The sequence below is a fragment of the Bos mutus genome, chromosome 13, assembly GCF_027580195.1.
Source record: "Bos mutus isolate GX-2022 chromosome 13, NWIPB_WYAK_1.1, whole genome shotgun sequence".
NCBI classification, from domain to species: domain Eukaryota; kingdom Metazoa; phylum Chordata; class Mammalia; order Artiodactyla; family Bovidae; genus Bos; species Bos mutus.
Window position 1 is genome coordinate 55,388,356 of NC_091629.1, and position 18,811 is coordinate 55,407,166.

An 18,811-nucleotide genomic window follows, 5' to 3' on the forward strand; every position below is an offset into this window, starting at 1 on the left:
GGAGGACAATCTGGTTCACTCAAAGTCCACTCATCCAAAAACACCCTCACAGAAACATTCAGAATAATGTTTGACCTATCTGGGCCTCATGACCCAGCCAAGATGACACATACAATAACCATCACATGGCCCATAGCCTTATGAGGTTGAAGTCCAGTAGGGGATTAGATGATGCTAAAGCATACCAACAAAATGAGTGCAGATTGTGAAAATAATATGACAGAAATAAGAAAATGGCTTGATAAAGTGGAGAGTCCAGGGTAAAAGCCTCTTGGAGGTAAAGAATGGGTAGGAACCTAAGAAATATAAGTAAAAAAGTATTCTAGGCAGAAGAGATGACATTAATAAAATGCGGCAATCACATGGGCTGCAAAGAACTCAATCAGCTTGAGAAAGTGTTAGAAAGCTGGAGGGGCTGGTGCACGGAAAACAGCAGGAAGAGAGGCACGGAATGAGGTTAGAGGGGCCAGACCATTCCAGGCTCCAAAATTAAGCTGAGGCAAAAGCAGAGAAGCAATATGACTGAATTTACCTTCCAAGATGTTCTGTTTGGGTACAGTGTGGGGAAGTGAAATAGGGAAGTGTGGACGCAGCATGCGCAGAGAAGTTCTGAAGTGGTTTAGGCATCAGATGAGTGTTCAGAACGTGATGGTGTTGAAGATGGGGCCGTGTGACCTGACCTTTGTCTATACTAGCAGGAGAAGAGATAGAACTTTCTAGAGCATTTGATGTGTTGCAAGTGGGGAAGAATGGTGATTCCTACATTTATGGCTTAAAGAATTCAGAAGAAACAAAAGCTTTTTTCCTGGTTACCAGCTTGACTCAATTTATACCCACTAGCTGCCTGCATTATGCAAACTATGCATCCTAATTAACAGAAATCCAGCTTGAATTATGCAAATTCTTGCTTTGGGCTGGGTTTTCCATTTCCTGCCTCTAGGGCCTCCTGCCCATCAAGGACCAGATCCCATTCTCCCTACTGACCTTCTGTGGACCAGAGCCATCTGCACGCCCGGGGTGAGTGAGCCCTGAGAGGCCACTGTGGCCAAGCCACAGTGTGTCTGAGCACTCACATGAAGCCAGCACCTCCTGGCACCTCTGAGAGCTTGCTCTGAGCTCATCCATACAGCAGCCCCTGTCTCCATCAACACGTGTCTGCCCCAGTCCTGTTCAGAACTACTTTCTAGCTCAGAACATGCGCCCAGCTTTCTTGCAATGCTCTGTCATGGAATGCTGATTCCTGGGGCCTGTGCTTTCTGTTCAGAGCAAATGCTACCATCTGTATGCCAGAAAAATATCAATGACCCTCTGATCTAGCCTACCTTGCAAAGGGGCTTCGGCACAGGAAGGCCACATTGTTTTATGGAGGCGAAGTCTGTGTTTTATTTAACTCTGAACACCAGGCGCCTAGAATAGCTTGCAAGATAAATGTCAGTCAATGCTAGCATAATCAAGACACCCATTCCTGCCTCATTAGGGTCCTCTCATTCCGTTTAAGCTTCTCAGATTTATACACTGTAATTAGAAACTTGGTGATTTTGACTGCTAAACATAAAGGCTTACTGGGAAGCTTCACATGTCTGCATTTTAAATATTTTCACACATCGTTAACCCAGTTGCCAGTGTAACATCTTCTGGCCCAATTCCCTCACACTGTGTGATATTTATTTTTGGACAGAGACGAGAAAAACTAATTGAATTGAAACACGTATTGATTACTGTTTTTCGTGAACTCTGAACAGCTTGCCTCTAAATGATTTTACTGAGGAGCTTTTAGGCAACTGTTTGGCTGGACTGTTTCCCCCGTGACTGCATTTGGGCTGTGTGAGCCTGTCTGCAGTTGCCTGGTCTGCTTTCAGGGAGTCCTGTCGTGCACAAGAGCAGAGTCGGAGTGGAAAGGGCCGTGCCAGCCCACTTCACATACAGGCCCTGATCGGGACGCCCTGTGTATGTGTTAGTCCATCAGTCGTGTCCAACTCTTTGCAATCCCATGAACTGTAGCCCACCAGGCTCCCCTGTCCATGGGATTTTCCAGGCAAGAATACTGGAGTGGGTTGCCATGTACTTCTCCAGGGGATCTTCCCGACACAGGGATCAAACCTGTGTCTCCCATACTACAGACACACTCTTTACTGTCGGAGCCACAAGGGAAGACCCAAGGAGGGTTCCAGAAGAGTCTATGCAAAGAGCATGGTTTTCACATTGCTGGTGAAAGTCTCAGCTCTTTGGATCCCTTGTAAGCAGGCACATCCCTCAGTTCATTTAGTGGCCACATTACTCACCCAAGGACTGTGGGTGTGTGTCAAGCAGAGCTCTCCAGATCCAGATTAGGACACTTTAGGAAGTGTCTTAGACCAGAGCCTCTCCCAATGTCATATGTGTGTGTGAATCAGCTGGTTAACACACAGGCTCTGATTCAGTGGGTCTGAGTTGAGGCCTGAAATACTGCATGTCTGAACTGCTCCCAGGTGACACTGATCTGCTGGTGTGTAGACATGAGGCCTTTGATGTGACCTTTCTCCATGCACTCTCTGTCACCTTGCTGAGATCTGAGGCCAGGGACCATGCATTCTGATACAAGCTGCTTGCAGTAGAGGTGAGGCTGGCTCCAGTGGGCAGGGAGAGAGGGCGTAGCTGCTGGAGAATCAGGCTGCTGCACGGTTCTGGGGTAGCATCAGGGAAGCCACTGGACTTCTAGCCCTTCAGTTCAGTTCAGTTGCTCAGTCGTGTCCGACTCTTTGTGACCCCATGAAGCGCAGTACGCCAGGTCTCCCTGTCCATCACCAACTCCCGGAGTTCACTCAGACTCACGTCCATCGAGTCAGTGATGCCATCCAGCCATCTCATCCTCTGGCGTCCCCTTCTCCTCCTGCCCCCAATCCCTCCCAGCATCAGAGTCCTTTCCAATGAGTCAACTCTTCGCATGAGGTAGCCAAAGTACTGGAGTTTCAGCTTTAGCATCATTCCTTCCAAAGAAATCCCAGGGCTGATCTCCTTCAGAATGAACTGGTTGGATCTCCTTGCAGTCCAAGGGACTCTCAAGAGTCTTCTCCAACACCACAGTTCAAAAGCATAAATTCTTTGGCACTCAGCCTTCTTCACAGTCCAACTCTCACATCCATACATGACCACAGGAAAAACCATAGCCTTGACTAGACAGACCTTTGTTGGCAAAGTAATGTCTCTGCTTCTGAAAATGCTATTTAGGTTGGTCATAACTTTCCTTCCAAGGGATTAATATTATTTTTCAGTCGCTCAGTCCTGTCCAACTCTTTGTGACCCCATGGACTGCAGCGCACCATGCTTCTCTGTCCTTCACCACCTCCTGGAGCTTGCTCAAACTCATGTCCATTGAGTCAGTGATGCCATCCAGCTATTTTATCTTCTGTCGTCCCCTTCTCCTCCTGCCCTCAATCTTTTCCAGCATCAGGGTCTTTTCAAATGAGTCAGCTCTTCACACCAGGTGGCCAAAGTATTGGAGCTTCAGTTTCAGCTCCCAGCCCTTAGGGCTAGAGGCCAGAATCGAACAGTCTGGGCTCCATGGAGCTCTTCAAGATAAGAACTCCTTATCTTATCTTTACTGCCTTAAAGGAAGCCATCCAAGCCCACAAAGAGGCAGCAAGGAAGAAGCAGATGTGACAGTTTTTCCTCTTCCACCTGGATGCTGGGTCTTCCAATAAATAGTTGAGCCCTTATTGCAATATCTATTGTTTTGGCTGAGTCACTAAGTCATGTCTCTTTTGTAACCCCATGGACAGTAGCCCGCCCAGCATGCAATTTCCCGGACAACAACACTGCAGTATCATACATGAGTTCAATATCCTTGCCTCCTGGCAGATTTTCCAGGTGTTCCTGAGATGCTTATGTGCCCAGGGCCATTATTCACACAACAGCCAGGTGGTATTTTAGGAATGTAAATCTGATTCCTTCATTTCTCTGCTTAAAAATCCTCCTCTGGTGTTCTGCTCCTCTCAGGAGAAAGCGCAGACTCTAGAAACCCTGTATCATCTGACCCTGCCCACCCCCTCCCCACATGGCCTCATCATTGTCCACCTTGCTCACGAGGTTTCAGTCACTCTGACCTCCTTCCTTTTCTCAAACAAGCCCGTCATTCTACCACAGGGCCTTTGCACACTGGCTATTGTCCTTCAAGTGAGCCTCATGACTGTTTTGGCTTTGAATCTCTGGCCCAGGCACAGTTTGAAGAGTGGAACAAATATAAAATGAGGTATAAAACTTTGGTTCTTTTGATATTTGGCAAAACTAATACAATTATGTAAAGTTAAAAAAATAAAAAAATTTTAAAAAAAAAAAAAAAAAAAAAAAACTTTGGTTCTGTGGGTCTGATGTAGATTTATTTTTCTCTTGACTTTTACCCTAGAACAGTCTGACACCTTCATGTTACAAAGAGGGGACTGAAGCCCAGAGAACAGATGAGACATAATCAAAGCCATTCTGATTCTGGAAGGCAGAACTGTCCAAGGATGTACCAAGACTTGCTCATGCGTGTGCTCAGTCGCTCCGTCATGTCCATACTGTAGCCTGCCAGGCTCCTCTGTCCATAGGATTCTCCAGGCAAGAATACTGCAGTGGGCTGCCATTTCCTTCTCCAGGGGATCTTTCAACCCAGGGATCGCACTTGCGTCTCTTGAGTACTGCAGCATTGGCAGGTGGATCCTTTACCACTAGGGCCACCTGGGAAGCCCTTTTTTTTTTTTCCCCTGGGGGAAGGGAAAAGTGGTTCAGGAAGTGGTATGGACCCATGGGAAAGGGAATTTAATCTTAACATATGACATACTAGTTAGACCTGCTGCAATTAACAATTTTTACAGTATTTACAAAGTCACAACTCTTCTTCACTCCCTCATTTGTTTGGCTTTTGCCTTTTGGAGTCCAAGGCTGTACACGGGAAGGCACTGACAGTCCTGGATTTCTCTTCCACTTGTGTCATCTGATTTTTCTTTGCCACAAAATAAACTTTTTGAGAACAGGAGAGGGTGATTTGTAATTTATGGATTTCTCTCTAGAAATTACAACCAGAACCTCATTTAAAAAAATCAAATTGGTTTCATCTAATTAAATTTGGAAATTGCCTCATAAACACGTATTCTTTTATAAATGTCTTTAAAAACAAGTTCAGTTCAGTTCAGTTCAGTTGCTCAGTCGTGTCCGACTCTTTGCAACCCCATGAATCGTAGCACACCAGGCCTCCCTGTCCATCACCAACTCCTGGAGTTCACTGAGACTCACGTCCATCGAGTCAGTGATGCCATCCAGCCATCTCATCCTCTGTCGTCCCCTTCTCCTCCTGCCCCCAATCCCTCCCAGCATCAGAGTCTTTTCCAATGAGTCAACTCTTCACATGAGGTGGCCAAAGTACTGGAGTTTCAGCTTTAGCATCATTTCTTCCAAAGAAATCCCAGGGCTGATCTCCTTCAGAATGGATTGGTTGGATCTCCTTGCAGTCCAAGGGACTCTCAAGAGTCTTCTCCAACACCATAGTTCAAAAGCATCAATTCTTCGGCACTCAGCCTTCTTTACAGTCCAACTCTCACATCCATACATGACCACAGGAAAAACCATAGCCTTGATTAGACGGAACTTTGTTGGCAAAGTAACGTCTCTGCTTCTGAAAATGCTATCTAGGTTGGTCATAACTTTCCTTCCAAGGAGTAAGCGTCTTTTAATTTCATGGCTGCAGTCACCATCTGCATTGATTTTGGAGCCCAGAAAAATAAAGTCTGACACTGTTTCCACTGTTTCCCCATCTATTTCCCATGGAGGTCTCCTGCTTACTGTCTGAGGCAGGACTGGGTTGAACTGAGAGGAGGAGACGTCCCATCTTTCTGCTCAGAAGGACATACTCTCTTATCAGTTGCTGAAACTTTATTTATCTATTTGGCTGCACTTGGTCTTCGCTGCCATGTGCAGGCGTTCTCTAGTTCCAGTTCCGGCGAATGGGGGCTACTCTTCATGGAGGGATGCAGGCTTCTCATCATGGCGGCTTCTCCTGTTGTGTAGAACGGACTCTAGGCGCATGGACTTCAGCAGTTGCCGCACACAGGCTCAGTAGTTGTGGCACACAAGCTTAGCTACTCCGTGGCACATGGAATCCTCCTGAACCAGGGATAAAACCCATGTCCCTTGCATTGGCAGGCGGATTCTTATCCATTGTACCACCAAGGAAGTCCTGAAACTTTCTAAAGAACAGTAAAATCTAGAGCAGTGCTTCTCAAACTTTTTTAATGCCCATACGAATCACCCAGGGATCTTGTTAAAATGAAAACTCTGATTCAGGAAGTCTGGCACAATCTAAGATGCTGTTTTTCTAACCAGGTTCCAGGTAGAGCCAACGCTGCCGGTCCATGGATCACACTGAGAAAGAGGCAAGACATTCGCACTTGAATTCAGGACCCAAGGGTTGTATACCCTTGGTCTTTACATTTCACCTCTCCAAGGCTCCACTGCCTCATTTTTACGTAATGTTAAGAGTTAACATTTATCAGTGCTATTTCTAAATGCCAAACACAGTACTAAACATATATTTGTGTTTATTAAGCAGTATAAATTAGCAGTTACTTAACGTACCCAAGTTTACACAGCAAGGGAAGTTGCAGAGCTGGGATTTACATCTAGGCTGCCTGACCTCCAAAGTCAACATTCTTACCTTCTGAGGCTTCACTGGCTTGTGACATACATGGTCTCAGCCACGTTCATGGTCAAAATACAAGGCCTAGCCCATGTCCTCCCTTCAGGTCATCATCCCTTAGGTCCCTTCAGATCATCATCCAAGAACTTTGGCATATTCCCACAAGGTAACCTTAAATGCTCAAACAAGTCAGACAGTGGCAGCTCTGGTTCTCTATTACAGCCCAAGGAGCAGCCAAGAAATTACATGAAGTTTTCTTACAACAGCTGTTTCTAGTAGAGCACCCTCATAGGAATGCCAACATCTCAGCAACTGGGCTTTGAACATTCACAAGGCACTGGGTTCATGGAGAAGTACAAAGAAGGCAGCGCTGTTCTCATCTGGGGGCACCTTTGTGCTGCAGCTCCTGACCGTGTACGATACACGAGTCCTCACTTCCGTAACAGAGCAGGACCCTATGGGGCCTTCCCAAGACTGGACCCCCCCATATTCTCTGCCTGGCTCATGTCTGTAGAAAAACTGTAGCCAAAGAATAAATTTAATCAAAGAAGTGAGGAAATGCAGAAACAAAGGAATGCAGTCAACTAAGGCAAAGTAATAAGAGTTTAGCCATTAAGCAAAGAGCCAACAGATAGTATTCTGACCTACATTCTTTGAACTATTATTCAGATACCGAAACCCTCACCAGGTAGAAGAAGTTGACTTAATATCTGATGACCAGATTGCAGTCATGACATAAGCTGATCCGCCTGACACACGTCCAAGAACTGGCCTCGAGGAAATGGGAACAAACTGACCCTAGAACTGAAGATTAACTGTCCTTAAAACAATTAACATGGGGACTTCCTTGGCCAGGGGCTAAGACTCTGTCCTCCCGGCAGGGCCCAGGTTTGATCACTGGTCAAGGAACTAGATTCCACATGCTGCAACTAAGACCCAGAACAGCCCAATAGATGAATGAATAGAATTGGAAAAAAAAAAAATCAGTATGCCAATCAGACCACCCCTTGACAAACATGACCAATTCTAAGATGATTATCAGAGATCACTGTGTTTTCCTGCACATAATTTCCTTTTTCTGCCTATACACTCCTGAAACTCCCCTTTAAGAGCTCTTTCCCCCTAATTTGCAGGGGGAAGTGGCTTTTGGACACGAGTCTGCCTTCTCCCCCAGTTTACCAGCCTCCTGAGTAAACCAACCTTCTCTTTCCAACCAAAGACTCTTGAAAGACTTTTTTTTCCAGAGTCTTGAAAACTCTTTTCAAGTTTTTTCTCTTGAGTACGGGCTGTGGAGCAGCGAGCAGCCTAACCTGACTTGAGTAATACCTTCAGGGGATTTACTGCTCAAACAGTGTCTAACTCACAGTTACGTTTGCTCTTTTGTTCTCTCTCCATCTATTTCTTCTTATTGTGGAATTATCATCAAGAGTTTCGTAACCAAGCCCAGTGCATAATCTGATGAGAGCAAGAGGGATATTGCTCCTGAGGAAAAAAAATCTGTATAGGGATATGCCTCTACCTGCAGCATAGCCTCAACCAGTGTTTCCAATTGCAGGTAGGTACAAGAACCAGGATCTTTTAATGCCAGAAGTGTCCTCAATTCAAGGCAAAATGAGAAAAAAACTAAGGTGATCATAATGAGTTGCCCATAAAGTTAAATTTATTCAATTTAAAGGACTGCCTTTTATTCTGAGATTATGTACTTTCTATATTTTTGTAATTGTCTTTTGTAAAATGATGTTAATAAAACATGGTAAAATACTCTGTTGGTTCCCCCACAACATTTGAGGTTTTACTGGCCTATGAATTCCAAAAGTCTTCAACATCTGCCACCGACAGCCATTTATATAACACCAGCAACTCCAGTACTCTTTCCTGGAAAATCCCATGGATGGAGAAGCCTGGTAGGCTGCAGTCCATGGGGTCGCTAGGAGTTGGACATGACTGAGTGACTTCACTTTCACTTTTCACTTTCATGCACTGGAGAAGGACATGGCAACCCACTCCAGTGTTCTTGCCTGGAGAATCCCAGGGACGGGAAGCCTGGTGGGCTGCTGCCTATGGGGTCGCACAGAGTCAGACACAACTGAAGCGACTTAGCAGCAGCAGCAGCAGCAACCACCTTATCTCTCTAAGTCCTGGGTCCTTTTCCTTTGCTTTACAAAGAGCAGGTGGTAGATCTCTAGCTCATCTATGTGTATGTGAGTGTGCGGCCTGTGCTTTACAAAGAACACTGTGCAGCTTTTAAATGACTGGGCTTCGTTTCAGTTGACTGTCCAGTCGCCCTTTTCCCTGACACGGTCATGAATGCGTCCCAGGAGAGGTCCATCAGTATGAATACCCCCTCTCATTCAGCACCATCCCCAAAAGGATGCTTCTCCCAACCCCATGGTCCAAGACGGAGATGTTAGAGAGTTCTGCTTCTGAGAAACACTGGATGGAGTGGCGTAAGGTGTGTCCTGGGGGCGCTTTCTCCAGCACCCTGTACATGACTGACAGCTTTCTCCTCCTTCAGAGAGCTCTTAGGTCTGTCCGGGTCTCTCCAGATAATTTCTGTGTCCATCAGATTCACCCTGAATATTTCTCCCTCATCAACACTCTTTGACTTTCCTCCCCAGAGCTCATCTGCCCTTATGGCAGGGATATGCTTCCTAAGGCTCACTCTCAACAGGTGTACCCTTCTGCATGAGCACCCAGAATCTTTAGTCCCTCTATGAGCCTATAGTGCATTTCAGCCTGGGATGCTTATCACCTTTTCCCCCTCAGACTCCTTAGAGAAACCCTGAAGCAACAGTTAACACTGCTCCCCAACTGTCCAATCTTACAGATAAGCAAACTGAGGCTTAAAGAGAGGAAGAACCTGCCAAGGGTCCCTTGAGACTGAGGTAGAGCTACTAGGGCAGCAGACTCCATCCTTCCAGCTTCAGCTTTCATGCCCTTCCATCTGCAATGCTGTGTGTTTCTACTGTACCTGAATCACAGTCTCATGGTATCTCAGAATATAAGGGGTGGGAAGAGAGTCAATCCTGCCCATATCCTACTATTAGCATTTTGCTAAATCAGCCTTACTGGAGTTTTACTGTTTATTTGCTTTTGCTCTGCAATGAGCTTCTAACATTTGTTCTAATTTTGAAAGTTTTCAGGGAGGCTGCATTTTGTCTTGTCCAAGAACATTCTATTCTGTCTCTGGTAGAAGGCCTTGCTAATCCTGGGAGAAGGGCTTTCAACACTATCACCTAGGTGGCAATACAATATACCTTGGCCACAAAGCAATGTTAAAGCTCAAGAATGTTGTACTCCTAGCTAGAGAATGACATTGGGATCCTTTCAGAAGCCTAGGGACTGATAGGTACCATGAGCATCATGTGACTGTTACGACTTTCCAGAGGACAGTTTGCCAGGCCTGGCTCTGCTTGGCTGTGCCAGGACAATCTGACTCCTTGGGTCTTGACTCCTTTGCTAAAGAGATGAATAATCCCATCCATGCATGATACACCCAATTGTCTTTGTCATCGGGGCTATCAAGACAGCTCAGCTGATGTCCTGTGTTTGGCTCCCACTGCACTATCAGAAACCTTCTGTATTAATTCACTGTGTCTCACTCGCCTTTGTGCCTTTGATGGAGCTTCTACGTGCAGTATTATCTGCCAACTCCAGGCTGAAGTAAACTGAATAAAACCAAGTGATACAGCCAAAGTGGCCTCCTTACCTCATAGAGTGTGATGACCCCATTGGTCTCATTGGGAGGTTTCCACTGGATGTAGATCTTCTCCTCAAAGGGCCCCCCTTGGATGGATTCGAGAGGAACAGCTCCTGGAACTACAGGAGGAAACAGGTCAGGAATCTGATGTCACCCTTCATCTCATCTCCCCAGCCTCAATGACCTAGAATGGGGGTCAGCAAAATCACTCTGTAGGATCAGATCATAAATACTGCAGGCTTGGTGGGTCATACAGTCCCTATTGAAATTACTCATTTTGGTACTTGTAACACAAAAACAGCCACATATAATCCATAAACAAATGGGTATATCTGTGTGCCAAAAAAAAATCCCCTTCATTTTTAGAAACAGGCAAGGGTTAGAGCTGACGCATGGGCCACTGCTTTCTGTTTTCCTGTAAGGCCAATGGCTTTTCATCTGCAGACTCTGAGCAAGTCTATCCTGGAACTAAAGCTGACCAGGATTAAGAGGACAGCTGTAGGCCCCAGACCGGCCAACAGGTGGGATCCCAGAATGAGATTCCTGGCTTAGGACTGGTATTTGAGGAGTGCAACGTGAACTTCACTATCATTTTTCTAAACCTGTCAAGGTTTCTCCAACTGCAGGAAGCGCTTCCATAGTTTCCTATCCCTGAATCCACCAGGAACCATGTGCCTTGAAACCGCTATCTAATTAGAAGGCTCCAGGAATGCAGCTTATTTGTCTCCCTTCTGAGTTTCCGACGCCTGCCACATGGTAGACGCATGATAACCATTTGCTGGCTGGACTCATAGGTGAGTCAATGACCTTTGCCAGCATTTTGCCCTAAATCAAAACCTTTCCTGGGCAGTTTCTGTACCCAGAAAAGTCTTCCTGCCAGCATCCTCCTGCTGAATTCCACCATTATGACAGCCTGGAAGATGCTGAACCATAAAATAATGATTCCCCAAACCTGCTGTTATAACTCCCTAGAGCATCATGAATTCATGTAAATCATTATGGAATCTATTTATATTTTGGCATTATAAAAGCAAGTATTCTTTTTTACTAAGCACTTACTCTTTGATCAGACTTTTACATACCTTATTTCATTTAAGCCACAGAACAGCTCTGCCCAGTGTATATCATCTCCTTTGTGCTGATAAGGGAACTGAGGCTGAGAGAATTAAATAACTTGCTCAAGGTCATACAGCTCTTAAGTTGTAAAGAGGGAACTGAACACCTGTCTGTGAGCTTCAAAGCATATACTCTTAATCATCATGCTATGCCTCTCTAGATATAGCCACGGCCATATGTTGCAATCAGTTCCCTATTGTTAAATTAAAATATATTTAGTTTTTCTCATTACAGACCTGATACACAGAATTTGTTGAATATTAAGAATCTACAAAAAAGGTTTTTAAAAAAGAACAAAATCATTCTAATCCCTGTAACTCTAGATATTTTTTCTAGTAATTTTATGTCTCTGCATATACATATTTTATTTTTAAAAATTAAACTCCTACCTTGCATATTGTGTTATGACCTTCTTTTATAGCTAAGCAAATTACAGTTAAAAAAAAAATCCTATGGCGGATTCATGTTAATGTACGGCAAAACCAATACAATACTGTAAAGTAATGAGCCTCCAATTAAATAAATTTATATTAAAAAAAAATCCTTAAATTCTCTTTGGGGCCATGCGTTTTAATGGCTTCTTAGAACAGGATATGCCCCATTTTAGTCACCAGTCCTTCATTATTGGGCATTAAAGTTGGTTTGAATTCTTTATAAGTAACATTATAATAAGTATTCTTACAAATAAGTATTTGCATGCAACTCTGCTGATGTCCCTTAGATAAATTCTTAGAAATTAATTTATTGGGTCAAAACAGATGGATTATTTTATCTTTAACGCTTTTGACACATATTACCAGATCGCCTTCCAGAAAGTTTGCACCATTCTGGGTTCCCCAAAGAGAAGAATATGTCGATTCCTAATCCATGCCAACAATGACTGTTTAAAAGATTAAGTGTATGCATGCATATCTTTTTTAGAATACCAGATAATGCAGATTTGTTTTTCTGGTTAATTGGCTTTTTGCATTGATTCTTTCATGAACATGCTCTCTACGCCCTGTGCTCACTTTCCTGCATGGCTCTTCATTTCTGTTTATCATTGTCTTATGACTTATAATCTGTTTTTAGGGACTTAGGCTTTTTTACATAGGTTACAATAATTTTGGTCAGTTCTTCATTTGCTTTATAAATCTTTTAGGTATGTAGAAGCTTCTAAATATTCAGATCTCTTATTGCTTTTCCTTATCCAGTTATCCTTTCTACAAATAGTTATTCAATACCTAATATGACCAAGGGACTTGGTGATAGGCATTATAGATACACCAATAACAAAGAAAGACATCCTTAAATCCTTGATAAAGCTTGTATTCTGTAAAGGGAAACTACATTAAATAAATAATTGCACTCATAATTAGTTTTTCAAAGTCATTATTAGGATTTTAAGGTAAATACACAAGGTGTTGGAAGAATTATAATCAGTAGAGAAAATCTAGTCTGGCATATTATTTAGTCAGGATAATACATGGAAAGTAAGTTAGGGTCTATAGGTAAGAAGAAGCTATTAGGACAAGCTTGGGGAGGGTGGATGTTAAGAGTGTGGTGGATGGCTTTGTGGGGGAAAAGTGGAAGGAAAAAAATCACCTTGGGGAGAAAAGATGGTATCTTGGACCATGGTGATGGTTGTATAAAGGAGAATACAAGCATGTCCGAAATTTAGGGGAGGGGGGGCCTAAGCATGTATGATTTGGTAGTGATGGAGGGAAGAGATGTATCAAGGAAGACCCCAGCTCTTCTGTTCTACACAAGCAGGATGGATCAGGGGGTTGTCATAAGAAGAAACCTTAGAGGACGCCTAGCTGGCAAGGAAGCTGGCAAGCTCAGTTCTGTCATAATTCACTGGACAAGTATGTGGAGCAATGCTGAGGACCAGCAGGGCAGGGGGTGAGTAGCAATATTTAGACACTGAAACCAGGGGCAGGGAATAGATCTTGTAGCAGAAGAGAACAAAAGTAGCAAGTATAAGACTAAGACAAAAAGCAACTCCAACCTCAAGGAGAAAAACAAAGAAATTTAGAAACAGGGAAGCTGTATTCATAGAGGCAACAATAAACCAAGAAAGTGGGTTGTCACTGAAGCAGCCATGGGAGGCTCAAGAAGTTACTGTGACAGGTGTGGCTGCTGAGTGAGAAGCAACCTTACATTTGCTCATTGGATGTAGTGTCTTCAAAGTTATTTGTGAGCTGACCAAGAGTAACTTAAGAACATCGGCATCAAGCCATCGTTTAGCGGGTAGAGAAGAGAGTGGAAGTTGAGGGACTGTGTTGAGACAAGTAATTATTTTTGCTATGAAAGTGAAGGGAATGCAAGATGGAACAGAAATGAAACATGCAACCAAAGTACTGCTCCTCCCAAAGACGGGAGAAGTTATGGCATGATTCAAGGTAACTAGGAAAAATCTGAAGTTGATGTAAGAAGTAGAAGGATGGGAAAGAGAGAGGAAATAACTGATGTTAGTAGGGTCCTGAAAATGCTGGGGCAGGGGTGGGTGGGAAGAGAGCATCCTTCCCTCTCTGAGACAAGAGAAGAGGAAGAAAATGCACAGATGCTTTGGAGAAGGGGGTTGAGGTGTTTGAATGACTCTTGCTTTCTTGAGAAGAGAGAGAGGAATTATTTATCAAAGGTGTCCTGGAGGAGGAGCTTCGTCAGTAATTGGGAGAAGTTTTAAAGGTGAAGAGAATGCTGAATGGAGAGGTGCCTGTGCTACGCTCTAAGGAAAGGCAAGGTCTATGGGCTGCAGATTCTGAGGGGGAACATCAAGCTGGGACCCCCATCTGGGCTTTTCCTTCCATACCAGCTCAGAGCAAATTTTCCTTCTCAACCCAGATGAACAGTCATCTGTGTTTTCTTCTTTCTGTTTCATGCTTTATTCCCATCTTTTTCTTCTTAAATCTAACATTTTAATCCATCTGGGATCAACTTTATGCATTGTACAAAGTGGAAATCTAACTAGAGTTCCTGACAATATTCTTAGGACAATAAATTGACCAGTCAAAACTTTCCCCAGTGATTTAAAATGCCATTTTATTACCACATTAAATTATTTTATATTCCAGCATATGTTGTTGGCTTTCTCTTCTATTTCATTGAGTCATAGCTTCTATTCCGACAGTATCTCTCTGTTGTGCTGATATAACATATTTTAATATTCAGTAGAACAGGTCCTTTCCAAATACCATCATTCTTTTGCAAAGTTTTCTGGACTATCACTACTTGTGTATTCTTCTGAAGGAATACTGGAATAATTTTACAAAACTTCAAAATGTTCCATCAGAATTTTAATTTCAGTTGCACTCTTCACTTCCCTGGGGGACAAAGGATACTCTTTAATAATGAGTCCTTCTATTAGTAATGTTGTATTAATCCACATTTATTAATGTTTCTTTTTATGTCTCTCAGTTAAAAGTTATGTTTTTTTCATTTCTTATAAACTGCATTCCTAGGATTTTGTTACTTTTGCTCATATTATTTTTGTATTAAATTAAGAAATTTTTCTTATGAAACATATAGAAACATTATATATAACAAATGGATTTTTAAATAATAATTATGACATGACCACACATGCACCTACTATCCACTATAAGAAATAAAACATCACTGTATCATGGAGGCATCCTATGTACCTCACACTCGGCTCCTCTCTTCCCCACCAAAAACCAGTGCACTGGTACATACAGTGGAGTATTACCCAGCAGGTAAAATGAATAAAATTGTGCCATTTGCAGAGACATGGGTGGACCTAGAGAGTGTCATACAGAGTGACAAGTCAGAAAAACAAGTATCATATATTAATGCATAAATGTGGAATATAGAAAAATGGTACAGATGAACGTATTTGTGAAGCAGAAACAGAGACACAGATGTAGAGAATGGATGCATGGCTATCAAGGCGGGGAGGGCAAGGTGGGATGGACTGGGAGACTGGGATTCACACACATACCCTACTATGCATAACACAGATAACTACTGAGAACCGACTGTGCAGCACAGGGAACTCTACTCAATGCTCCATGGTGACCTAAATGGGAAGGAAGTCCAGGGAAAAGGGGTTACATTTATATATGTGGCTGATTCATTTTGCTGTACAGCAGAAACTAACCCAACATTGTAGAACAATTATACTCCAATAAAAAATGCATATTATTCTAAATTGTATGTTACTCATTCTTTATTTTTATTTTGGAGTTACAAATATATACATTTATCTCAAGATAAAATATCATTTAGCTTATCCCAGTTTCTCTCACATACATAAAATTGAGTGTTTGTATTACATCATCTGCTTTCATCACTCAACACTGTTCTGAGATTCATTCACACTGATGCAGGTAGCTGTATTTCATTCATGTAAATTTTATGAATAGAGTCTTATTTATTTTCTAAATTTCTTATTTATCACTGTAGACAGACATTAAAACTATTTCCTGATAAAGGTACCTTACAACATTGCTCCTATGAAAACATTTTGTTGAAAATATACATGATGTCACTAAGGTATATCTAGCAACGGGATGCACAGACTAAGGGAAATACCTGTCTCCAGCTTTCCTGAGTGATGACAAGTGGTCTTCCCAAGGGGCAGCAGCAGTGTATATTCCCTCCAATACTGTTCTCAAAGTTCCTGTATCCTTACATCCTTACAAACACTAGGTATTGTCAGATTTTTATATTCTACACCACACGGTAAGTGTGAAATGACAGTTGATTAAGATTTTACTTGCTTTTGTCTATTTTCTAAAGAGGCTGACCATCTTTTAGTGTTTGCTAGACATTACTGTATTCTTCTTATTGATTTTTAGAGTTTCCTTATATATCCTTCTTATTGATCCTTTCATTGGCTGTGTATGTTATAAAAATATTCTCTTAGTTTTTGTCCTCCCTACCCACGTATATTACCTTTGGCTAAAAATCACTTCTTAATTCTGATGTAGTCAAATTTATCAGCTTTTTTTTTTTTTTTTTTCACACGGGAGAAAGAAAAACAGACTTAGTAACTTGATGGTGGTAATTTCACAATGTATACAGTATCGAATCATCATGCTGTACATGTCAAACATATACAATTTTATCTATCAATTATACCTCAGCAAAGCTGGAAAAAAGACAGTAACAGAGCTGTTGGTGCTTACTGCCCATATACTGATGGTCCCTCCTCTGGGAGAGCGAGGCCTGCAACACTGCATACTGTGTTCAGGACTATCTTACTATTTTTGGCTTTTTTTCCTGCATATACATTTTAAGACTAGCTTGTAAATTCCACCCCTCCCCCCAAAAAAGTCTTATTTTTATATTGAAGTTGCCTGAATTATTGGGAAATCATTGATGTATTGATATGTCTTTAAAAATTGGGTTTTCCTATCCATACACATAGGATTTCTCTTACTTAGGTCTTCTTCAGCGCTTTTTATATTTACATATATTAATACTATATATCTTGAAGTCTTTTTATATGGCTTATTTCTAAATATCATGTATTTTTATTGGTATAAATAGTATCTTAAAAATATGTACTTGTTCGGTGAATAGAAATGCAATTTATTTTGTAATGTTGACTTCATCAAATATGCTATATTCTCTTTTTAGTTCTAATAAACTATGTGTAAGTTTACTGGATTATCTATATAAACAACCATAGCATCTACAGTTAATGGCAGTTTTCTTCTTATCCAGTCTTTTAACTTTTTGTCTTCAACCAAAGCTACCAATACAATATTTTATGGAGATACTGATAAGCATCTGTGTGCTTTCCAACTTTAAAGGAAATGATTTTATTATTTCATCCTTGGGCATGGTGTCTGTATTAATACGGGGCTTATAGTTGCCCTTTATCAGAGTAAGAAGGTCTTTTTACTCCTGAATACAAGGATATTTTCTTCTTAAATCATGCTGAGTTTAATTGAAGCTTTTTTCCTGTTATCTATTGAAGTAACAATCCTCTCTTACTTCATTAATGTAGTGAATTCATTAATGGATTTACTAATGTTGAACCAATATTAACTTCCCAAAATAAATCATATTTTCTCTAGTTGTATACAGTGCTGGATTGTTTGCTAATATTTTGTTTGGGGTATTTGCATCTAATTGTCCTTTTTCTCATAAATAAGCTTGTCTCTCTTTATTACGGATAAACTGGCATCCTAACAGGAGGACAGGAGTGTTCCTTCTTCTGCTCTCTGAAAGTCTAGATGCAAGACTGTGGTTACCAGTGCCTTCTCTATTTGTCTGATGGCACTTGTAAGACTGTTGCAGGGAGAAGCCATTTCCAACTCCACACTAGAAACTCTTTGGCTTACTTTCCTTTGTTATTACAATCATACATAATGGCTTGCCTCAGAGGATCCTGCCCCTCTTCCTGACAGTTAAAGAGCCTTTGTTCAGCTCACAGAAAGATAATCTGACCCTGCCCACCTGTGAATAGCTACGACAAAAAGAGATTAACACTCAAAGGCTGGTCCTTCCTAGAGGTGTTTTGCTAGACTGAAGATCCTTTTTACTTTAGTTCCTCACTGTCTTTCCCTCTCTATTCTGCCTTTGATTTTAGTTCCTCATTGCTTCTCTCTCTTTGACTCTATAAAAGAACCTGGCACCTAGACCCTGACAAGATGGTCATTTTGAGATGTTAGTCTGCGGTCTTCTCAGTCAGCCGGCATTCCCCCAAAAATCGCGTTCCTTGCCTCAACACCTTGTCTCTAGGATTCATTGGCCTGCTGTGTGGCAAGCAGAGTGAGCTTGGACTCAGTAACAGGACAATCTAGAACTGGTGTGTTTTTGTTGGAAAAGTTTATATTTCTCTGTTTGTTGTAGAATTATATACATTTGCCCCCTTAGTCAAGTTTTTACATTTATATTTTGCTAGGAATGTAAATCAAGGCAAATTGAAAGTGGTCAAACAGGAGATGGCAAGAGTGAACGTCGACATTCTAGGAATCAGTGAACTAAAATGGACTGGAATGGGTGAATTTAACTCAGATGACCACTATATCTACTACTGTGGGCAGGAATCCCTCAGAAGAAATGGAGAAGCCATCATGGTCAACAAGAGTCTGAAATGCAGTACTTGGATGCAATCTCAAAAACGACAGAATGATCTCTGTTCATTTCCAAGGCAAACCATTCAATATCACAGTAATCCAAGTCTATACCCCAACCAGTAATGCTGAAGCCGAAGTTGAACGGTTCTATGAAGACCTACAAGACCTTTTAGAACTAACACCCAAAAAAGATGTCCTTTTCATTATAGGGGACTGGAATGCAAAAGTAGGAAGTCAAGAAACTCCTGGAGTAACAGGCAAATTTGGCCTTGGAATACAGAATGAAGCAGGGCAAAGACTAATAGAGTTTTG

General features: G+C 42.0%; 1 protein-coding gene across 7 annotated transcripts in view; it reads right to left on the reverse strand.

Annotated features, from left to right (window-relative positions):
- Positions 1 to 18,811, reverse strand: part of PTPRT (protein tyrosine phosphatase receptor type T) — a 1,153,310-nt gene that overhangs the window by 385,296 nt on the left and 749,203 nt on the right. For all 7 annotated transcript variants that reach the window (XM_070381763.1, XM_070381762.1, XM_070381758.1 and 4 more), the window contains exon 9: positions 10,359 to 10,468. In XM_070381763.1, coding sequence (XP_070237864.1) covers positions 10,359 to 10,468 — 110 coding nt within the window. The remainder of the gene's footprint in view (positions 1 to 10,358; positions 10,469 to 18,811) is intronic.